At 38.3% G+C, this 25,929-nt stretch overlaps 1 protein-coding gene across 1 annotated transcript in view; it reads right to left on the bottom strand.

Annotated features, from left to right (window-relative positions):
* DOK6 (docking protein 6) overlaps nt 1–25,929 on the bottom strand; it is a 310,121-nt gene that overhangs the window by 172,061 nt on the left and 112,131 nt on the right. Inside the window, exon 3 of the mRNA XM_069960119.1 lies at nt 13,662–13,776. Coding sequence (XP_069816220.1) covers nt 13,662–13,776 — 115 coding nt within the window. The remainder of the gene's footprint in view (nt 1–13,661; nt 13,777–25,929) is intronic.

Here is a 25,929-nt window from a genome sequence, read left to right as displayed (position 1 = left end):
GCTGAAATATAGGAACCTCATCTCATAGGCCATATTACATACCCATATGGCTAAACCCAAGGGAACCAACTGGCCTCATCCCCACACTAACGGAATGCCTAAAACCCTACAATATACATACTCTGCACCCAAATTGACCCGGTATCAATATTGCCCAGACACTATTACATGTGATGTATATTCAGTTATGGATGACTTAGTTACATAGTCATTGGTTTAAGCATTGTTTATCCCCCCCCCCTATAACATATTAATGTGTAGAGACAGGGAGATACATGGTACAGCTAAAAGTATATACATCTCCAGGCACTAGATAAATAGGTAGGGCTGACCCTTGGTTAGCTGGTGTCCTGTAGGAGACCTCTACAAACACGAAATGCTTAGTTTTCAATGGAACTTTGCAATCCATCTAAAATGTATATCTAAGTACATATTCAAGTATTTTGTATAGTTTTTATTTTTGTATTTTATGTTCAGTTTTTATACAGAACTATTCATCTCAACTACAGGAAATCATTGTGCAGTCTAATCCTAAAATGATACTCCTTTTCTTCTGTTCTCTGCTCCTTGCTTTCCCTAATGTAAATTATCTATCTCCATTGTGCATTTAAGGATCATTTCTCCCCCTTCTCATTATGATCTAATGATAGCTGCCACTCCCCCACCCTCTAAATGGTCTCCTTTTCTCTTCTTCATGCAGAATGATCTGTCTCTTGTAGTATATTGTCTTATTCTTTTCCTCAGCTATGCTTTCCCTCCTCCAGATCTAATATCTTCCTAGGCATCATCTTTGCCTGTTCCCCTAAGTATCACTCCCCCAAAGGTATAATAATTCAGCCCACTGTGGATGTTGTTGGGAGAGATTCTTAGTCACTGAATATAAAATGTTCTCCTTAAAGCAGACAACTCTGATTTATCGGCTGTGATTATTTTGACAAATCTTAAAAATGGAAGCCCCAAGTGTTTTGGAAAGGTATATGTCTGTTCATTATGCAATGACTGAAAGTATATTTACATAAAACAAGAAATCTAATTTAATTGTGTAAGGGTTAGTTCAGGAATCAAACTGCAGAAATACAGTACTTTCTCTATCAACCAGGGAGTTTATTGTTCCATTAGGCCAATTTCACATAAGTGTAGTAAGGTCACGTATTTGTGAATGTATTACAGTCACAAGTCCCAGCACAACTGGAGGTCTAATGACCCAAACTAACTCCTCAAAGAAATGCAGTTGCATTGTTTCAGTGAAATTGTCCTTAAAGAAAGAAATAATAGCATAGGGAAGTATAGGCAAGCACTGGCCATAGGGGATGATTATATAGATATATAGATTATTTATTAAATGAAAAAAGACCTACCATATTTTCCATTTTTTTGACCCCCGAAAAATCTTCTCAGAAATTGGGAGTCGTCTAATACACCAGGTATGGTCACCCCATACGGTGGTGGTGGTGGACTCAAAAATGGCCACATCCCCACCATATGGGGCAACCACTGTAAAAAACAAACAGTTAACTCACCTGGCCTCCCGGCCTCCACGCGTCTTCTATCCCATGTGTGACGTACACTGACTGTTCCAGGGATCCCCGAAGCTCTCCAGAGCAGGCGAGCGGCTCACTGGAGAAGCTCGGAGACACTCGGCTGGCGGGAGAGTTTCAGAAGAATGACAGAGGCTTCGGGTACTTCCGGAGCCTCCCAAAGCCTCTGTCATTCTTTCAAAGCTCTCCTGGCAGCCGAGTGTCTCCGAAGAGTCCCTCTGCGCTCCTCCTATCTCTTTCCCGGCGCAGTCAGTGTACGTCACTGCCTGCGCCGGGAAAGAGATAGGAGGAGTGCAAAGGCCGGGAACGGCCCCAGATGAGTTAACTGTTTGTTTTTTCATTTAGCTACAGTAACCCCCTGCCTGACCGTAGCAGGGCTGCGATCAGGCATGGGTTAACATTTTCCGGCATATAAGGCGAACCCCTGACAATATTCTTGAGGCTGCGTTCACACTACGTATATTTCAGTTAGTATATTTCATTCAGTATTGCAACCAAAACCAGGAGTGGATTAAAAACACAGAAAGGATCTGTTCACACAATGTTGAAATTGAGTGGATGGCCGCTATATAACAGTAAACAACTTCCATTATTTCAATATAACAGCCGTTGTTCTAAAATAACAGCAAATATTTGCCATTAAATGGCGGCCATCCACTCAATTTCAACATTGTGTGAACAGAGCCTTTCTGTGTTTTTAATCCACTCCTGGTTTTGGTTGCAATACTTATTGAAATATACTGACTGAAATATACATATATTGACTGAAATATACGTAGTGTGAACGCAGCCTAAAAGTCAGGGGTCGTCTTATACGCCCAGTTGCCTTATACGCCAGAAAATACAGTAGTTGTGTTACAGCAACTATAGAGTTACAAGAGATTAAAAACAATTAGATGTATTTCCTATATTTACATAATTAAATAAGGTACATCCCATGGTATAAAATAGTACCAAACTAAATCTCATTAAAGGGAATCTGTCAGCTGCAATTTATATTCCAAACTGCTGACACTGTTAGATAACAGTTAGATCAAAGAGACACATAGTACCTTTCATATATCTGAGTGATCAGTAGTCCCTGATATGGTTAGCTGTGTGGGAATGAGGTGAAACAAGTATCATTTGTTTTTGTTTTGTTTAGGTTTTTTTTATGTTTTTTTTTTATTTTGACTTGCACAGCACAATATAAAAACTTAATTTTGTTGGAATACCCCTAACAAATCATCATTATTTTGTGCTGCCTATTATAACCTGAACAATGGTAAAAGTATGCTTAGTAGATTTGATTTACAAAGAGGAATGCTATTGCTTATCTCACTACAGACGATAGTTGTGATTTCATTACACTATGACATTCAATGACTTACATGTAACATTTATCTATTTGGAGTCATTTTCCTCTCCAAAACTTGCAATTTTATTTCGCCAACCATGTCTCACTAGACTCTGCTGCTTAGGTGTTTTTCTTCTTCAGTAGTACAGATCCTGTGTACTTACACATAGCTTACAAAATGGTGCCAGCCTAATGTGCCCTGACTATAATGGTTCCATACACTGTGCCCTCTTAACGTTAAACCACCACACTCTTCTCCTGTATAAAAAAAGCTGTTCATGGTCCTACTGCTTTTCAGTTCAGAGAATATGCTATTGTTTCAGCAACCAGTTTAGGACAATTGGCTGAAGGCTACCCCTGCCATAAATCCTTTTTTTTTTTCCTTCACCCAACTTTCAGCATACCATATATCTTTTGAAAAAATATGTTGGTTCAAATTGTTAGTTAACTTATTGCCATATATTTAATAGCAAGATCATATTCACACTTGTGTTACTTAATAGTGGCAGCTTTCTCCGCTGGTGGTGCCTGCTGTTTTTTTTTTTGGGGGGGGGGGGGGGCTTGGGTTTTGTCCTGTGACATTGGGGTTGTCCCTTTTCTGAACAGTTGGCACTCCTCTATGTAAGACCCATGTGCCCCCAATTAGCAGTAAGCACCTGTGCACACATGGTAAGTACCTCCTATCCTTTCCATTCTACCTGCAGGAGCAATGCTGAGTAGCAAGATCATATTCACACTTGTGTTACTTGGTGGCAGCTTTCTTCGTCGGTGGTGCCTGCTGGGTTTTAGGGGGGGCCCTTGGGTTTGGTCCTGTGATATTTTGGTTACAGCGCCATTCTATGGCCCCCCTTCCCTGCTTGTGCATGCTTTGCGGGGTTAGCGGTCGCTGACCGACACAGTGTGGAGTTAGTGTGAACCAGGAGACCTGCACGTGGTACATGGGGCAATATGGTTTGATCAAATTATATACCAACATCCTGGCCTTGGTTTTAAAATGTAGCCGAGAGGCATTAGTGTCAGCCATAGGTGTAATGTGCAACAGCTCCTTTCTCTCCATGTCGTATATATTTAATATTTTTTTTTCCGTTTTTGAATTGCATGCTCAGAATTTATTTCAAGTTTAAGCATTTCCACATATTTATCAAACACCTCAGTTTCAAATTAGACTCCAAAGAGATCCTAATAAATAAATAAATATATACATATATATATTTTTTTTAATTATTATAATTTTTTTTCCCCATCAATACTTTATTGTATTACTAATCATTTTTTCTACAAATCCCAAATGGCTTAATGGTACTTCTTTAAAAAAAACAAACTAAGGCCCTAATGATTATGTCTTTTTATACTTTCAATAGACTCAGCTAACTATAGAGGACTCAGTCTTCACAGAAGACATTTTCTATAATATATTGTGCCCCAATACTATTATAAAAATAAGACTCAAAGCCTTACATGTGGTCTGTACATTTTGTGCTGTGTACTATTACAAACAGAACATTTACCTTATTAATCTCTATGGTTAACCTCTAAGAAACAAACAAGTTCTTCACTTTAGCTTTTTTCTATGACGTGGGGGGGAAAAAAACCCTGTTCATTGTCACCTTTCAAACTATAAACTTATTAGACATGATCATTGAATAATATAAATCAATTAATAAATCAATGAGCATTTCCACGTCTAGAAACTTAAATGGATGGGGCTGTGTTCACACTACATTCAAAAAGAGAAAAAATGCCGGCCTTTTCTATTTAGGGTAGCTTCACACACAGATCCGCAGCAGATTTGATCTTACTAACTCAACACAGCATCATATCTGCACCATCAAATCTGCTGTGGATCTGCTGCAGATCCGGTGTGTGTGAAGGTACCCTTAAAAAGACTTCCATTTTTGCTGCGATTCAATTGACTTCAAAGCAATGCATTGAAGTCAATGAAATGATGGACATCCAATGCACACAATGTATAAAATGAAGGACGCTCTTTGCACTGATGCCAAAATAATGATCATGACCAATTTTTTTGGACATATTTTGCAAACAATGAACATTACTTTATAGTTGGTCAATTTTTTTTTACCATCATTTTACAGTTTTTACTATAAAATTCAATGGACTTTTCAATGAAAGACACACCCAAAGGCCAATTAGTCAACCTAAACTAGAATAATGTACCAACAGCCGCCATGGCACTGACAGGCGTCCAAATAGGGAAATGATGGACTTTATTTTTAAAATGGAGAAGAGAAAATGTTGTGTGAACATAGCCTAATTGTGGGAGTGCATCTTTAAAGTATATGTAGAGGGATTGAAAAAAGTATATGAAGAGGGATTGACTGTATACTGTATACATACTGTATATGATCTGTATTGCATCCATAGATAATTTAATTTGCTGTCTAGAAAGCAGCTTATTAATGTTTACTGCACAGAAATAAAGATGCAATACTTTTGGAAAATTAGTCATATAGTGGTATAAATAAACAAGACAACATCTTTTTTGCCCATTTCCTGTGTGCCTTTTTGGATGGCAATCACTTTTGGGCCAAAATACATCCGTGTTATGCGAATTACTAAAAATACAACTGTAAGAAGGTGGAAAAAACAGTTGTGTGGACATAGCCTGAATCTGTATTCTGGATGTATAACAATGCACTCATGTGAAACAAGCCTTAGGCCGGACTTACACTAGGATAATACAGATGCATTTTTTTCTGCTATAATTTGGCCTCAAGTCCTGGTCTGACCACAGGTGTAATGGAATAAGCTGACAGCTTAAGTTTGTATAAGCTCCTCAATATCGCCAAATGGAGTTTGGATAGAGGGGAGTAACTAGCAAATCGGTAGGGGACAAACACTTGCCCCCCCCCCCCTCTTACAGATCATGAGGAAAAAGGACTAATGTCCTCCTTAGGAATGGAGTGGCAATACACAAGGTTTTTTAAACATTACAAATGCACTTTGCTGAGGACTTTGTGGAACCAATTAGCCACCAATCTGCTAGTCCTTCACTGTCCTATGAATGGGGAATACCTTTCTTTTATTCTTTTTTTTTTTTTTCATTATAAAAAATCAATCATCTTTAATTGAACATAAAAATACAAATACATAAAAAAATAGGGATAGAGAATTAAGACCCCTTGAAGGTGAAAGGAGAATAAATGACTTGGTAACACTACATATACAATACAAATAGGCACTGGTTCACAGACTATATAAATTAATATGAAGATACATTAAGATATATTATGTTTAGTATAACAATAGTAATGCACTAACTCTAATATATAAAAAATATTAGAGAACAAAACATGATAAACAAATACAGCAAATAAAAGGCTCTAGTTACCTCCTCCATCCCACCCGCCCAAAGCAGGATCAGGGGAGCGAGGTGGAAGAGGCAACCAGGGCCCTCTGCTTTTTCATTCATCATATTTTGTACCTCATGCTTTTTTTTTTTCAAAAAAACTTTATTATCATCTATTACTTTTCTTTTATTATGAGCCATGGATCTGTGTCATTCAGACATTCTCTTAATGTAAACAATATATAGTAACGTTCATGGACTGAAGCTTTTAAAATGTTCCAACCTGTAAGAACTTGGTACATTTTTCACTATAGTTTTTCATTATACAATACATTTTATTTACATAAGAAAGAAAAAATCTTCACTATTACAGACTAAAAAAACCTTTAAAAAAATTCAAAAACTATTGTTTCTTGCTATGTGCAATTCAGAACTATCATAACAGTAATGCAAGCTATTGATATGATAGTAAAACTGAAAACTACTAACCGAAAACATTTTTTTAAACCAATTTTAGTTTTTGAATGTGCACAGGATCTGAACATCTATAAGAATTTTGCTGCAGATGATGTACAAGGCAGCAATCACTGATAATGTACGCAACAATAAACATTACAGATTCCAATTACGCCTTGAAAATCTTGTCTGTTCAACTAGATACTTTGGTCCATATCTCATGTGAAAGCTGTTTATGCCCTTTATGCCATTATAAACACTTATATAAGTTAAAACAAATGTTTTGGAGGCACCTTGGCTAATATTCAGATTATTTGCATTAGATACAATTAGTTTACATAGATTGCTGATGAGTTATGTTACATCATAGTTTTTGTAATATTACCATGACACATTTGCAATGTATTCGGCGGACCACCCCCCCCCCCCCCCCCCCCCAAACACACCCACACACACATTGGCAGGTTGGCGCTCGCTTGCTCCTCACTTGGCTTGGGCCTTAAGTATGGCCAAGTGTTCATGTGCTCACTATGGAGGGTGGTAAACTGCAACCAGACAGGTCTGGCACATTCATCTGAGATCAAAAGGGTTAGGCAGGGAAAATCTATCACGTACAATCATTATCTCCACCTAGAGATTATGCTTTCTTGGGAACCCCCTTTACACACTCCTGAGTAAGTGTAGACCTGTAGCTCAATGCCTGCTCCAGCCGCAGAGCCATCGCCATTTACTAACAGACATGAATCTCTTAGTAAAAAAGACTGAGAAACTGGGGGCCGGGCCTTATTTAAGACTGGCGTATTTATATGCCACCCTTGATTAACCCCTTAGTGACCGCCATGCTGCCTTTTCACGGCCGCCACTAATGGGCTTTATTCCGATGCGTACACCTTTTAACAGCGTATACATCGGAACGAACTGCCACCCGGCGGCGGCAGCAGTGTGGGGGATCAGCGGTCAGTGTGACAGCTGACCCCCTCCTGTTACAGTTCTCCGGACAGTTTAACCCGTTAAATGCCGCTGTCAAAGCATGACAGCAGCATCTAACGGGTTCCGGTGTGTACCGGACGGCACCGCAGGTCCACTTACATGATGCGCCGTCCGTTCCCCCCGACGTCTCCATGGTAACTCCGGGGGCCTAATGAAGGCCCCTGGGCTTACCATGGATAAGCCATACTGCTGACAGGGGTGGCTGTGCTACTGCCTGTCAGCAGGATGGTCCCATCATACAATACACTGTACTGCAGAAGCAGTGCAGTGTATTGTATTACTGATGAAAGTGTTACACTAGTGTACAGTAATGTACACTAGTGTAAAAAAGTAAAAAAAAAGTGCACCAAACACATTGGGGCAATGATCAGGGACTAGCCGATGTGGTCCTGGTAAAAGTGATCAGCGGTATATACTATATACCACTGATCACTTGTTCCAAATGCTGCCGGCACTTTTTGTCCCCTGTCACCAAAAATCATTGGTAACAGGATAAAAAGTCAAGTGCCCCGGATTACCTGTAACCACCTCGCATTACCTGTAACCACCCCAGATTACCTGTAACCACCCCGCATTACCTGTAACCACCCCAGATTAGCTGTAACCACCCCACATTACCTGTAACCACCCCACATTACCTGTAACCACTCCGCATTACCTGTAACCACCCCAGATTACCTGTAACCACTCCCCATTACCTGTAACCACCCCAGATTACCTGTAACCACTCCGCATTTCCTGTAACCACCCCACATTACCTGTAACCACCCCACATTACCTGTAACCACTCCGCATTACCTGTAACCACTCCGCATTACCTGTAACCACCCCACATTACCTGTAACCACCCCAGATTTTTCATAACCACTCCAGTTTACCTGTAACCGCTCAGATTACCCGTAACCACCCCAGATAGCCAGTAAACACCCCCAGATTGCCTGTAACCACCCCAGATTGCCACAGGCTACCCATAACCACTACAGATTGCCTGTAACCACCCCAGATTGCCCGTAACCACCCCAGATTGCCCATACCCACCCCAGATTGCCTGTGAACCCCCCCCAGATTGCCCGTCACCAACTCAGATAGCCAGTAAATACCCCCAGATTGTCTGTTGCCACCCCATATAGGCAGTAAACACCCCCAGATTGTCCGTTACCACCCCATATAGCCAGTAAACACCTCCAGATTGTCCGTTACCACCCCAGATAGCCAGTAAACACCCCCAGATAGGCAGTAAACACCCCCAGATTGCCCGTAACCACCCCAGATTGCCCATAACCAACCCAGATTGCCCGTAACCAACCCAGATAGCCAGTAAACACCCCCAGATTGCCCATAAACACCCCAGATTGCCACAGACTGCTCGTACCACCCCAAATTGCCTGTAACCCCCCGAGATAGCAAGTAAACACTCCCAGGTTGCCCGTCACCACCCCAGATTCCCTGTTATCTCATTTAAAAAAAAAGTTTTTAGCAACTGCGCTATTCTAATAACCGATACTAGCTGCGGTTTTGCACCAGCAAAATGACGCTCCTTCCCTTCTGAGCCCTGCTGCGTGCCCATACAGTGGTTTATGCCCACATATGAGGTACCGTTCTACTCAGGAGAACCTGCTTTACAAGTTTTGCAGTGCATTTTCTCTCCTGTTTCTTGTGAAATTGAGAAATTTCAAACTAAACAAACATATTATTAAAAAAATTCTTTTTTTTCATTTTTACGTTTTAATTTTGAATCCTTTCCTCTAATACCTGTGGGGTCAAAATGCTCACTGCACCCCAAGATGACTTCTTTGAGGGGTGCCCTTTCCAAAATGGGGTGACTTTCGGGGGGTTTCTCTTCTGCGGACACTACAGGGGCGCTGCAAACGCACCCGGCGCTCAGAAACTTCTTCAGAAAAATCTGCACTGCAAATGCTAAGTGGTTTATGCCCACATATGGGGTACTGTTGTACTCAGGAGAACCTGCGTTACAGATTTTGGGGTGCTCTTTCTCTCCCTTTCCTTGTGAAGTTGATAAATTTCAAACTAAACAAACATTATTGGAAAAATTTTTCATTTTTACTGTCTAATTTTGAATACTTTCCTCTAGTACCTGTAAGGTCAAAATGCTCACTGCACCCCAAGACGTATTCTTTTAGGGGTTAACGTTCCAAAATGGGCTGACTTATGGGGGGTTTCACTCTGCTGGCACTACAGGGGCACTGCAAACGCACCTGGCGCCTGAAAACTTGTACAGCAAATCTGCACTGAAAATGCTAATTGGCGCTCCTTCCCTTCTGAGCCCCACTTTGTGCCCATACAGTGGTTTACACCCCCATATTGGCTACTATTGTACTCAGGAGGACCTGCGTTACAAATTTTGGGGTACTTTTTCTCTCCTGTTGCTTGTGAAAATGAGATACTTTAATATGAATGAACATATTATTTGAAAATTTTTATTTTCCATTTTTTTCCGGCCTAGTTGTGAATACTTTCCTACAGCCCCTGTAGGGTTAAAATGCTCACTATACCACTAGATTAATTCCTTAGGGTGTGTAGTTTCCAAAATGGGGTCATTTATGGGGGTTTCAAGCATACAAGCCTCCTAAACACACTTAAAAAAAGAACTGGTCCCTAAAAAAATTAGTTTTGGAAATTTCATGAAAAATTGATAATTTGCTGATACATTTCTAAGCCCCGTAACACCCAAGAAAAGTAAAATATGTTTACGAAATTATTCCAGAATAAAGAGGACATATTGGTAATGTGACCTAATAACTAATTTATGTGATACGCCTTTTTTTTTAGAAGCAGAGAATTTCAAAGTTTGCAAAGTGCAAATTTTTAAAATTTTTCATGATATTTTTGTGTTTTTCACAAAAAACACAAAATATAGTTACCAAATTTTGCCACTAATATAAAGTACCATATGTTACAAAAAAACAATCTCAGAATCGGTAGCATATGTTAAAGCATCACTGAGCTATAAGCGCATAAATTGAGACAGGTCAGATTTTGAAAAATGAGCCTGGTCATTAAGGCTCAAATAGGCTTGGTCCCTAAGGGGTTAATGTCCGCCTATAAATAAATAGTATGTTGTACACCATTAAGAGTTTAACAAAGAACTGAGTGCAAAGAAAAAATGAAATTTTGTCTCTGCTTTATTGCTTTAAGAACACAACCCTGGTGAATATATGAAAGAAAAAAGTAAAGCTTTTAGGGCACTTTCACACAATATTGTTTGTTCACACAATGCCTTTTGGTCTTTTTTACAGTAATTTTTTTTATTTTAGCATCATTTTGAGACAATTATATGTTATACTGTATATGGGACATTTTATATTATATTAATAACTCATTAGCTCATAGCTATTTTATAAATCCATAATTCTTGTAGACTGTCCTCCGAAACACAAACGTGAATTACAGAAGCCCTATGCAAATCTTTGCAATACAGATGACATAATAATACAATCTAGATGATTTACATATAACTTTGATGCATTCGTATTTCAAAAATACACACTTTTTACTGACATGTTAATAGCCCTATAGATAACAATTATTTACAAATGCATTACTGATTAAATTAGCTTGTGTGAAAGTCACCTTACTAGAATTGCTTAGTAATTAAGTACACTGGAAAATATTGCAAAAGACCAACATACAGCACACACAGGGGGCATCCATTAAAGGTACTATATATCAATAGGATAGGGGATAATAAGCTAATTGGTGGAGGTCTGACAGCTAGAATGCCCAACTGATCATGAGAATGGAGGAAAAGTGTCCACTGAAGTAATGGGGAAAAGCATGAATATGCAGCCAGTGCTTTATTGATATGCAGTGTGCCACCACCAAAGGGCAAATATCATCAAAATTTTACTAATCAACTAGATATTAATACACACACAACAGCAACTAAACAAATTCCTCGTTCATCATGGTAGTGCAAAAGCAATGGTCCATCTTGGAGAACTAACCCCAGTTCTACAGATGTAGGTTGCTGAATTCCCCAAGTCCCTCTGTCTTTTCATATAATCCCAGTAAGATTTGATGATGTTGAGATCATGGCTTTCAAAAGTCACATTGATGTCTTTTTTTTTTTTTTTTAGATACGTTCACATAAACTACAAAACTACAACACCAATTACATTCAACTATAGAAAAAATCAGGGTCATTCCTTTGCTATGACTAATTCTTCTCTTCCTTTTTTATTACTTTTGAAAAACAACTACAGTGGTGTCTTGGATTACGAGCATAATTCGTTCAGGGACCGTGCTTGTAATCCAAATTCACTCTTAAACCAAAGCAAATTTTCCCATAAGAAATCAATGAAAAGAAAATAATTGGTTTCACACCCCAAAAATAATGATCTTTTATTCTGAATAACAAGTAAAACAAATGAAACATTTAGAAACAGCTGAATATGTCATATAAGTTACTGTATAGTATAGCATAACAATAACCCGTCTAAAGACATCGGGATCAAGCTGCGCTACTCTCTCCAAGATGGTGCTGCTCGGAGTGAAAGACAGAGCCTGGCAGAATCCACACACTTGAAAAGTAAAAATTTAGCTGGTGGAACAGACACATACAACCATGTGCAGTTCACAGCCACTCCGGCGCAACTCACCCTCCGGAGTCAAGGCAGATAAACAGAGGATACAAGAATCTTCATATGTATCTGAATGCCATGGGTTCTAGGTCAGCAGACAATCGGAGTATTGTCTGCTGACATAGAACCCACGGCATTCAGATACATATGAGGATTCTTGTATCTTCTGTTTCTCAATCAAAGTTTCTCTTAACGACGCAGGACGAGTATACTCATCCTGTGGCCATTTAGGGTAAACAGAGAGGGCTCCCAGGGCGAGCCCTCTCTGCAGCGTGCAATCCAAGGTTACTATGTCCAGCCGGTATTAGCCGTTACGGTCGATCAGCTCTCCCGGCTAATTAACTATTTAAATGCAGCTGTCAAAGCTGACACCTGCACTTAAATAGCCTGTGTGTAGCCCTAGCCCTGGTGTCTGGTGTGAGCTTCTTCCCCCCGCGATGCGATCGTGGAGGGGAGATCCCTACTTCTGAGCCGGCCGGGGCTTAGCGTCGGAATGACGCTGATCCTGGCTCGGCAATCAGTTTATCTGGTCTGCTGCAGACCAGAGTAATAGAGCACTGATCAAATAGATCAGTGCTCTATTATATATATATACAACATTGATCTCAATGGGAGATCAGTGCTGTGCATATAGAAGTCCCCCAGGGGGGCACCAATTAATGTATGTGAAAAAAAATAAATTTTTTTTTATTAATAAAAAATACTCTTTTCTAAAAAAAGTTTAAATCACCCCCCTTTTCCCATTTTATAAATAAAAATAAATAAATTAACATATTCGGTATCGCTGCATGCGTAATCGCCCGAACTATTAAATTATCACATTCCTGATCTTGCACTGTAAACGACGAAAACATGCAAGCGCAGTGGCCTTTTAATTACAAGGAGGAAAAAACGAAAGCAAAAAAATGAAAACTGGCTCCCTCCTTAAAGGGTTAAACCAAGGTACCACTGTAATTATAATTTGGGGGGGGGGGGTGTAGATTTATTGATGTTTTCACTAGAAAACCACTGCAAAAAAGTTCACGCTTTTTGCATAACACACTGCAAACACTGGAAAAGTCACACACTTTTGCTCATCTCTTATTATTATCCTTTTATTAAAACCACATGAAGTTCCTATTAAGAATCACTACAATATTTTGGTCCAAATGCCTTAACTCAGTAAATGGGAGAATTCATGTACATTGCAACATTTATACATTCGTCCTACTGTATGATCTCTCAGTCAATCCAAGAAGCACAGGTTGCTATAACTTAAGATACTGTACACCAAACATTAACATTTTATATTTTATTAGAAATCCTATTGTAAAAATGTCAAAATATTGAATGGTTCCACAATGTAGATAAAATAATTGATCATGTTTTATAGTACTATAATAAAACAAGCTAAGGTTCCTTGTACACCAAATATAGTAGTAATTGCTTACCTGACTCACAGGCAAATGTCTTTGAAGTCTCATCATGGAAGATAATTGCTACCGCATGTTTCTTGGTCTCTCGAGGCAGCCGTGTTATAGTTTTGATGTTGTGCAGTTCTGTTACCTTGAACAAGAAAGACATATTTGTTTTCTGTATAAACTCTTATGCGCTAATGAATTTTGATAAATACAATAATAATGTAGCTTATTAGATTTGTTTCTTACATTGTTGCATACTAAATTTATGGCTAATTATTTTAATTTCATATCAGATTGCACCTAATTACACCTTTACTTTATTCACCACGTTATTATACATAATAGGTATTGGGTTTCTAAATACAACCCTGTGTACACTGTGCTTTCAGTATGAAACATAAAATGAATTTAGAAAATAGTGTTTTCTGCATGTTGGTTGCTAGTAAAGCTCAGTGGTCCCAGTCCCCTGACTGCATGAACCCTTATCCAGGGAGTCCTAGCATAACTGCTGTTCCACAGGCAGGGATGTATCATTACAAGACAGCTCTGGTGGCATTTGATGTATGCACAGTGGATATATGAAGGCAAGGCCAGTATTCTGCTCTTTTTAGGCTCCTTTTTAATGTCTCCCCCTAATAATTGTTCATTCACTCTGAAAAGAGGCTTTATTTTGTCTTGTCATTGTAGGGTGGAGTGTCAGTTCACTAAGGGTTCAGTTACATGCTGCTCATATAAGTCTGAAGAAAGTAGAAATGTAAGGGAGGGATGGTAGGGGGGGATAGTTTAAGATGGTACCCCAGTATTTGATTAACAGCTTAGACTGCTTAGGTGTGCTTTATAATGTACTCAATGCTGCTGCTTTCCAGCATTATTGCTATTACATAAACGTTTCACATGTCTCAAAGACATGTCAAGGTTTAGATTGGTTGGGTTCTCAGTACTGAAAATCCCCATCAATCCTTAACTATACGAGAGTGATGCATGAACTTGTGCAAGAACCTCCCAGATGGACACTAAATCTATCTGCACTTACAGGTTCCATTATACATGTAATCAGTTGGATCAGGTGGCCCACTCATTGGGAAGTGAAGTGCTCTGCCACATGCCTCACTCAGCTATTAGGATTGGGACCCTGGCAAATTAAAACTTTTGGCATGTATCTGCAACATGTCAAAAGTTTATGAAAATGACAGTAATGTGAACTTTACTGTCCAGGATGGGGACTTCGAGGGGTAATTATATGGGGCCCGGGACGGGGGGTCGGGCGGGCTTTTCCCCGTCAACTGGGGTGACAGGTTCCCTTTAACATGCGATACTTCACACATATTACATAGGACTTCTTACTTAAAGGTGTTTTCGGGTTAGGAAAAAGTTAACCCTATTTAATTGCCACCCATTTGATTTGAATCCTCACTGCCTGGTCTGATTTCAATTCCTCTGTCCTCCCCCTCGCTTCTGAGACAGAGGACATATGATCTCCGTTCTCTTCTGTGGGTCAGGCAAGCAGTGGTTTTGCTGCCTACCACTGACCCATACCTACCAGTGGTTACAGTGCAAGCAGAAGCTGAATGTGTCAGTGGTGGGTGGGTACCAGGCAATTGGCTCTGAGGCGCAATGCATGTTGGGATATGTAGTTTCAAGGTCAGATGCCATGATTAAACACTGGGATTATTTGTAAAACTTTGAATTCGAGGCTAGGAGCTATGCAGAAAAGCAGCAGAGGTGTCAAACGATTAGTGGGGATAAGTAAGTGCACCTATATGCTTTGTGTGCATTTTATTTTTCATGGGATCACCACAATAACCCTTCAAATCACTGTTATTTTTTAGCCTGACTAACGAACAGTTAAAGCCACACCCCATTTTTATTATATAATATGCTAATGTACATCTGTGTCTTGTTTAATACGTGTCACAAATTTTGAAGAACGGCTTATAAATATACCAACCAACTGCACAGAATTTCATTACCTTAAATCACTTTAGTACAATACTCTAGGTACAATATACCAGCTATCAGAAACAAAATGAATTGCCATCTGGATCTTTGCATGTGAGCAAATTTCACCTCAAATCTGTTAACTGAATAATATTTATTAATACAAACTACATTTATAATTTCATAAATGCAGATTTTCATGTTTTGCTATTTTGCATTGAGAAATGTCAAACATCCAAGTCCTATAATTATTGCAGATTAGGAAACACATTCAGGGTTTACACAAAGTGAGTTTTGCAGAGAAATCCTCTTTGGTACTCAGTACCCATATAGTCTACGGCCTTCCTTTCTCAAAGCAGATTTTCATTTTGCTGCGAGAATGTTGGTACAGACATGTTTAACTATTTAGCTGCTGTGCTGGTAAAAATAAACAGTCAATGCATACCTGCCTGCATTCCCCAGGTGTATTTCTATTTGTCTCTGTCTCTCCGCCCACTGACTGTCTGATAAGCCAATCAGTGTACTGTCCTGCTTCAGCCAGTGATTGGCTGAGTGGGCTGATTGGCTTATCAGGCTGTTAGTAAGCGGAGATGCAGAGACTCGATCAGAAGCACACATTGGGAATGCAGGCGGGTATGCAGGGAGACAGAATCTTTGTCAACTAAATAACATATCAATTGTTTTTGCAATCCACCACCACCTTTTCTCCATCTCCTTTACATCTGCACCAGTCCACCTACTAATGTGTTAGGAACTCCAAATTCTTATTAAATCAATGCACAAACACAGAAATATATATCAAATGACAGTGTCACCACATCATCCTGTTGTGAAAATTGGAAATTATTAATTATGTACAGTTAATTACCATCCTGTAACGCTGAACTAGTCCCAGTATCATTTAAAAATACTTTGAGACTTATATAAAGGCATATCCTTATTTTTATTTTACCTATTAGAAAAATTATCAAACATTTTAACCATAAGAGAGGTTGAATTGAAAAGCTAATATGTTCTGGGTTCACTTTTTGAATAATTTTGATTAGGGGCACCACATCTTTCTGTGTGCTCTAGCGCACATTCTCTAGTCATTGGGACCAGGACTTGTCATTAGAGATGAGCAAACTCAACTTTAAAAACCAAGATTTATTCCGAACTTGCAGAAAACTCAATTTAGTAACAATATGAAACAATTTGTGCAACAAATTTGGAAAGATGCTGGCCACACCTTTAAAACACACAAAAAATAGATTTTTCACCTGTCTGTGCTCTCGTTGTCAACTTCCGAGTCTCCAGTGTCTTCAGACGCCTTTAGCCTATTCAGTCAATTACTGACTGTCACTCTTGTCTCAAGAGTGTCAGCCCGCTCAGCCAATTACCATGGCATTCTCCCATCTCGGTCAGCCAGTGATTGGTTGAGGGGGCTGTTACTCTCCCACTCAGCCAATCACTGACTGAATGAGATGGGACAGCACCACAGCCAGTGATTTGCTGAATGAGCCGTCACTCTCGAGACAAAAGTGACAATCTGATCAGCCAATCACTGACCACGGTGCTGTCCCATCTCAGTCAGTAATTAGCTGAACGGGATTTTGATGGCTGCATGGGACACTGAACATCCAAGAAGAAGGACATGGACAGGTAAGTATAGATGAGCAAAGTTTTTGAACCACACTAAAATAGCTAATCATGTTCAATAGTTAAACTGTTTTAGTTTGGTTTGTTTGAAATTTGGTTCGGACAATCTAAAACTTTATTTTAAAGTTCTCTCATCTCTATTTGGCATGGTATAATCTTTAAATATTAGAAATAGTGACTAATTAATTCTTTAAAACAAAGTAATTTGTGATGTCAACCCAGTGCTTTGACTATTTAATGAACGTTGCCTGGAATAGGCATGCAACATTAAATGTAGAATTTACTTTCCCCTTTTTACTTTGTGAATGTAGTGGAGAAAAAAAACAACCCCCTTTTAGGGTTATTTTTACTCTTTTTGCAATAACTCTGTCTCCAGCTTTCGTACCTTTCACTATTTTGATACATAATTCATTTTTTTTCTTTATGGCTTTTAAGTGCTTCTCCTCTGCTTTCCTGTTTTAATGCTTTCTGTTATTTATGTCCCGTGTTACATTTTTATTTATCCACATTGGGTATTCTCCTCTGTGTGACTCTTTTATTCCAATATACTGTACTAGGTACCTTTTACAATGAATATTTAATATGCATTAAAAGATATTCATTTCATACCTTTATTCCTATTTATATACATTGTCATGGTCAATGAGGTTAAGGGCATCTTTAAGCTGATTGAATTTCACATTTTTGAAATTCAGCATTTTTTGCTTCGTTGACCAGACAGTCTATTGAAATATAATATATTTCCTCTGGTATGGTCACCATTTCCAAGGCAATCACCTTTGTTATTCTGATAGGTCTATTGGTAAATTTAAGTTCAAAAGTGCCCATTGGTTGGATCCTGCACCGGATGAAAAAGATGCAAAATTAACAAAACTGATTTCTTTATTAATAAAAAAATGTTAACATTATGAGAGCCACTGGATTTATACAGGTGGTGGTGGTGGGGATCCAAGAAACATCACATGGAGAGGAAGCCTCAGGTGAGGATAGACACAGCCCAATGTTTTATATGCTAATGGTTTTTATTACAACATGGATCATGACTACAAGCATCTGTGTAATGATCTATAGAGTCGACTGGATTTGATCAAAGTATGATTGATGACACAGGTAAGCTACCATGTTTACCTGCTGTTTACATGTTTCACTGTATATGAACAAGGCGCTTAAAGGGGTACTCCGGCAGAAGAAAAAGCTTTCAAATAAACTGGTGTCAAAATGATCTAGAGGTTTGTAATTTACTTCTATTAAAAAAGCTCATGTTTTCCAGTACTTATCAGCTGTTATATGTCCTGCAGGAAGTGCTGTATCCTTTCCAGTCTGACACAGTGCTCTCTGCTGCCACCCCTGTCTGTGGCAGAAACTGCTTGGAGCAGTAGTAAATCCCCATAGAAAACCTATCCTGCTCTGGGCAGTTCTTGGCTTGGACAGAGGTGGCAGAAGAGACGGGAAAGAATACTTCACTGCATGCTTGACAGGTAAAGCTAAAATCAAACCCTTTTATTTTATCACTCAGAACTTTGTTAACTCTTACACCATGGTCTGTAGCTATTTATTTCTTTTATTACACTTATGTTTTAGGTTCTACTAGCGCAACATTTGCCATTCAGCTGGTTTTAAAACAAGAGAGAAGCGATGACCACAGGAGTCAAGATCTGTGACCATCACCTTAATAAGTAAAATGAGGTGTGCCTGTGATGGAATAAAGCAAATACTGGAGTAGAACAACTAATGGGGAAAAAATTGGTAAAGTCTCTTAATTTTTTCCAGAGCTAGTAAAAACTAAGTTTATTTTATGCATTTCCCTCATAAAATAGAATAAAAAAGGTAATATAATTACCCAATTAAGTTTTTAAATGCAGAAGGGCAAAAAAAATGTACTGGTGTTTAACAAATTAAGAAAGTGTCTATTTCGACTTTCACGACACAATAATAGTTTTTATTTTTTATCTATTGTAGCAGAAAGAGACTTGTATTTTTAATGACACTATTTTAGGGTACATTTAAGCTATTTATACAATTATTGAGATTATATGATTTATCTTTAACCCCTTCCCCCAATATGACGTCCAGGGACGTCATGAAAAGCAGTGCCAGAACGCATCATGACGTCATGCCTCCCCCCTCTGTCCCTAGTTGAGATCGAGCAGCAGGAGGAGGCTGTGTCACACAGCCTCCCCCTGCTGCCACTGCCCAGAGAGGAGACCGCAGCATCTATGGGGACATATGCTACCCCTGCCGATCGGGTGCCCGGGAAGAGGCTGCGGCACTTGCTGCTGCGCTCCCCCCAGGCTCCCCTTCTCTGCTGTCGAGCCCCCCCGTGCAGTTGCCCCCTCCCCATGCTCCCCCACGTGGCCGCCCCCTAGCCATGTTTCCCCATCCATAGCTGGCCCCTCCTGCCGATCGGGTGCCTGGGGGGAGGCTGCGGCACATGCTGCTGCGCTCCCCCAGGCTCCCCTTCTCTGCTGTCGAGCCATGCCCCCTCCCCCCCGTGCGGCCGCCCCCTCCCCGTGCTCCCCCGGCTCCCTCTGCACTCTCTCCCCCGGAGCCGCGCAAGCAATCGCACAACTCCGAGAGGGTATCCATAGCAACCCTGACGCTTTCCAGTGGGTATGGGCTGCTATGATTTCTAATGGTCAGGCCCCTGCACTGAGGCAGGGACCTGGTCATTTGAATGATCTGTCAGTGTAATACTGACAGATCATTCAATATATAATGCATTACAGCACTGATCATGTGCTGTAATGCATTATAGATGTGAAAAAGTAAAAGTAAAAAAAAAACACTAAACACACACATACATACATACATACATACATAATTAAAGAAATAATTAATTACAATAAATAAATTAAATAAATACATAATAATTAATTAATTTATATATATATATATATATATATATATATATATATATATATTTTAAATAAATATACACATTCCCCATCCCCCCTTTATAAATGATCCCCTATAAATAAGATACACATATTTGGTATCGCTGCGTCCGTAATGACCCCGTCTATTAACCCGTTACATTAATTATTTAACTCGATTAACGATATAAAAAAATAAATAAAAAACTAACAAAAATGACAATTTATTGTTAATCCCGCCCCCTAAAAAATTAAGGAAAAACCTATCAAAAAGTCACATGTACCCAAAAGGTGAAAACGTCAGCTTATGCCGCAAAAAAAAAAAATCCCTCACATAAGTCCATTGGTGAAAAAATTTAAATATTACCACTCTTACAATATGCAAGACACAAACAGTATTTATAGTATAAATGCAATAAACTATAACTAAAGCTATATAACATGGATATCACTGTAATCGTACCGTCCTGATGAATAATAATAACATGTCATATGTGACGTATAGTTAACGGTGTACAAAAAAATGATGAAAAACAGCTGCTAAATTGTGTTTTTTATTCATACCACCTCATAAAAAATTAATTAAAAAATGATCAGGATATCACATGTCCCCCAGAATGGTACCGATGGAAATGTCGACTCGTCTTACACAAATATTTTTGCACCACAAGGCCTCTGTGACATGGTATAATGGCTAAAAAAATGGCTTAAATAAGAAAAGACCCCAAAATTCCCCAGGTCTCTGTCATGTCTGCGTCCTGTGGTTGAGTCAGGTGACGCACTGCGGCCACATATGGGGGATTTCTAGAAACATTGGAATAAGGGGAATAAATAGTGAGTGGTATTTCTCAGTATTTGCTGTGTAAGAGGAAAAAAATGGATTAAAATGGAATATCTGCCAAAAAAATTAAAATGTAAAATTTTCCCTCCAACTTGCTTGAATTTCTGCGAAACACCTAAAGGGTTAATACACTTATGAAATGTTACTTTGAATACTTTGAGGGGTGCAGTTTTTATAGTAGAGAGATTTATGGGGGTAACTAACAAACAGGCCCCACAAATCCACTTCAGGACTGAACTGGTCACTAATGAAATCAGAATTTGAAATTTTCCTGAAAATTAGAAAAATCGCTGCAAAATTTCGAAGCCCTCTAACATCGTAACAAGTAAAAGGACGTTCACCAAATGACGTCACCATAAAGCAGACATGTTGTAGATGTTGCAGTAATAATTAGTTCATGTGGCATGACTATCTTTCTTAGGAAAAGAGAGTTTTGAATATACAGAAACATACATTTTTGCGCAAATGTTGTGTTTTTTACAAAAAACTACTGAGTGTATCAACCAAAGTATACCACTAAAATAAAGAGGAATATGTTACGAAAAAACAATGTAAGAATAACCGCAATAGTTAAAAGCATTGCAGAGTTAAAACTACATAAAGAGAGACAGGTCAGATTTGAAAAATAGGCCCTGGGCATTAAGGCCAAAACAGGCTGCAGAGGCAAGGGTTTAACACTGTTGCTTTTTAGCAATGGGGTCATATAGTACAAATTTGTCAAAAGTTATTTCTCACATGCTTTAAACATATACTGGTGACTTAACTGACTTGTTAGAAATTGGCTTTCATTTGTTTGATTTAGGGAAATTAAAATGCTTAAACTCCATCGTGGCCAGAGAATATTGTGAGTGATTATTATATATTGCATGTGAATTTTGTACACTTTTATCTTTATATAAGCATTTGAATTAAACAACATAATAAAAATACATTTCTATAAAATGTGTGTACTGTAAATTAGGACAAGCATATTTTGGTAAATTTAGATGAAAGGTCAAGGTGAGGGGATACATTTCATACTTATCTGTTTCATATTTACAAGTGCTCCACAGTAGATAGGCTATGAAAGTTTAATTTTCTTTTAGTGTTTTAGAGTAAGCATCTGTCCTTTTCCAATACCTATATATACTTTATTACATTTTTGGAATGAATATTAAGGTGCCTTACATTTATAGTCAGATGTAGAATTACAGAATCTTAACATTTCCTACATTACAAAAATGTTACAGTATGATGTGTACTTTATGCCAGAAAACAGCAAAATGTCAACATTGTAAATCATTTTTCTTACTGTGTAGCTTCTGAAACTTTCTATAATTGAAAACTTAAAAAAAAAAGTCTGTATTGTAAGTCTACCAGTGTTTTAGACTTGATCCAGTCAAGGTTTTGTCTTACAATTAATTATCCAAAGTACTGGCCCAGACACTGCTGTGTGAAACCAGACTTAGGCTCTGTTCACACACAGTACAGTATGTTTGCTCAGTATTTTGCAACCAAAACCAGGAGGGGATTGAAAACACAGAAAGGATATGTTCACTCACTGTTGAAATATAGTGGATGGCCATCATTTAACAGCCGTTATTTCAAAACAACGCCTGTTGTTTTAAAATAACAGTAATTATTTGTCCTTAAATTGCGGCCATCCACTAAATTTCAGCAGTGTGTGAACATAGCCTTTCTGTGTTCAATCCACTCCTGAATCCAATCCAATACTGAGCATAAATACTCTGTGGAAACATAGCCCCAAACTAAATTTACACATATGCATATTTAGGTAGCAAATTTACAAATGCTTTAAATTTGCAAAATTGCTTTCTTTTGAAGTTTGGCTCCTTTTTCTTCCTTTACTGTTGTCAGCTCTGAGAGCAGTGGCCAGGCTTCAACGCACTTGAGTGACTGGGATGGTTAGGATCAATAATTACAGTTTCAATTCCTCTCTCTCACTGAGTTTACACAAATCTCCAGGTATTGGATTGTCTCTGGAGATGTGGGGCCAGTCCCTAGCGGTCCCCGCTCCGGCTGAGAACCCCCTAAGCAAGCCGGGTGCTCCCGGGGCAGCACACTGATTGAGGCGTGCCGAGAACCCCCGAAGCAAGCCTAGTTTTGGGTTACTAAATGGACTTTGGGTGTGGCTTAATTGAAAAGTCTCTTGAATTTAATAATAAAAACTGAGAAAGAACGGTGACAAAAGAAAAACTGTGTGTGAACAACTAATTAAAAACTGTTTGCAAAAGACATCCAAAAATAATGATCATGTTCATTTGAAAACGTCCGTTATTCAATACATTGTGTCTATTGGACATCTGGCTTTTCACTGACTTCAATGCATTGCCATTGCAGTCAGTTAAATCGCGACAATAACAGGTGTTTTTTTGAATAGCAAAATCAGCCCCTTTTCTCTATTTTTGACATTGTATGAACATAGCCTAATTCAGATTTTGGCTATGTTCACGCAATGTTAAAATATTGAAAAATCGTCAGATTTTCATATTTAATAAAACGTCAATTTTTGCCGAGATTTAACTGACAGCAATAGCAATACATTGAAGTCAATGGTAAGACAGACATCCAATGCACATAACGTATTGAATATCGGACGTTTTTGCAGTGGGCATCAAAATAATGAACATGATCATTATTTTCGGACGTCTTTTGCAAACAGCGGACTTTTTTTTATTAGTAGTTTACACACAGTTTTTCTTTTGTCACCGTTCTTTCCCCGTTTTTACTATTAAATTCAATGGACTTTTTAATTAAGCCACACCCAAAGGGCAATTAGTGAGCCAAACTAGAATAATGTACAAACACCAGGGGAGGCAAGGCTGCTAAATGACGTTCGTTATTTTTGACTCAAATTAATGGACGTCATTTTAAACGTCATTTTAAAATATAATTACAAATCAATAGTTATTATACTGTATATATATATAAATATTTTGTAATAATAATGATAATAAAAGGAAGAAGCACATTCTCTATATATCATGTTAAATTAAAGAGCGGTCTTAAAAAAAGTATACATATATATTTTTCTTTTTTCTAATAGACCATATTTAACAAGAAGAATGAATTAATTATAGTGACAAATTATTTTTTCTTATACCGTAAAATAACATCCAGTGGGACCTATGTTTGTGGTGTTACAAGATAATCATCTCTCTCCAATTAATCATTTTATGATGTATCTATTAAAAACATATAAGGCGCATGAAACTCGTGTTTACATGTCATGTGAAAATTTCAGCTCATCTCATTAAAAAAATTTTTTTTATCTATATAATATGTATTATTTATACCAGACTCACGGTGAAATCTTCCAACTGGTATCCATGATTTGCCAGGCTTTAGGTAGAATGACTTTAATTTGATGTTTTACAATGTATAAACCAGGTCAAGGAGTGTTTTTATTATTTAATCACACTAGAAAGTTATGTCAAAAGAACTTGATTTATTTCTATCTTATGAAGCGGCCACATGAGGAATAAATTCTTACAGTGACTCAAGGGTCACATACATTTTAAAGTATTATGAACAATTTAGTAACAATTTGTTCTCATTGATCCCACAAGACTGACACAATGGCAGATCAGTATGAATCATTATTGAGATTTTAGACTAATCTCATTATATTAACAGTAAAAAAAAGTCTAATAAAAAAAAAAAATTATAAAGAGAAGCGCTGTGTAGGCACCTAACCAAGGTTATCATTTTAAAATATTTTCTTAAATAATTGGTTGTTTTTCTGTTAAATATTTTAATAAAAATTTTAACTAGAGACTTTAATCTTGTATTTATGTATTCCCCGTACCCCCCCCTCCTGTCCCCATTTGCTCTCAATACAAGCTGAGATACCGAAGATAGATAGCTCCTGCATGTCATGGTTCTGAAACAAAAACACTGTGATTTCTCTGGTTATCCAGAACATCACATGTATTCTTCAGATCCTGTGTAGGGATGAGCAAACTTTTGAAAAGTTTGGTTCGGTTCGATCCGGCGAACTTTCGTAAAGTTCGGATTCGTACGAACCTAAAACGAACCTTGCTATAACAGCTGAATAATTGCAGCTACAATAGTGGGAGTCTGATAGGGTATATTTTTGTTTAGCTGCAGTTGCTATTAGGCTATGTTTACACTACATATATGTATGGCCGTAGTGCTAGCCGCAAATATTCGGCCGTAGTTTTGAGGTTGATGCGTACGCTGGAAAGTATGAGATATACGGCTGCACAGTGCACACTACGTATGAGCCTACGGCCCGATCGTAAACCGAGCCGTAATAAAATGAACAAGACCATTGTTTGCGGCCGGGACTGTGCAAATTCACGGCCGTGGATTGACAGGCGGTCCGTACGGAGTACTTAAAAAATATCCGGCAATAATGCTGAATGCCGATGCCTCTAATAGTTAATATATTAAATTAATAAAACACATTTTCTTTGTAATAAAGTTCCTTTCGTTGTTCAATAATTTAATTCTAACAAATCCATCATTGTGCAATTAAATATACTGTTAAAATAAATATATATATAAATAAATGTATATTTATATATATATTTATTTTTTGACAGTATATTTAATTGCACAATGATGGATTCGTTTAAATTAAATTATTGAACAACGAAACTGATTTTATTACAACAAAAAATTGTTTTATTAATTAAATATTAATTAGTACAGGAAGCTCCAGTAAGCCGTTAAATCATATTCCCGGTAAATAGAGCATTCTGTACTAACCAACACTTTACTTTAATTAAAACATCAAATGTTTTTTCTAATTATGTTATCACAATAGCATTATTAGAAGAAACATTTTGAATTATATGTGCGCTCAGCTGATTGGCTGATCGGCTGAGCGCACATATAAAGAGCCGGTCCGCAGTACAGTGACTTCATTGTGCTGCGGACCAGCGAAGAGGACACATCGGGACATCAGTTGGTGAGTATAAAGCTCTCCCCAACCCCTCCCCAGCACTGCACCCATCCCAGCAAGGAAGGGGGGTCACTTAAC

This window comes from Dendropsophus ebraccatus, chromosome 2 (assembly GCF_027789765.1).
Source record: "Dendropsophus ebraccatus isolate aDenEbr1 chromosome 2, aDenEbr1.pat, whole genome shotgun sequence".
Taxonomy (NCBI): domain Eukaryota; kingdom Metazoa; phylum Chordata; class Amphibia; order Anura; family Hylidae; genus Dendropsophus; species Dendropsophus ebraccatus.
Note: the sequence above shows the minus strand (reverse complement) of the source record. Positions and strands in the feature narration are given on the sequence as shown.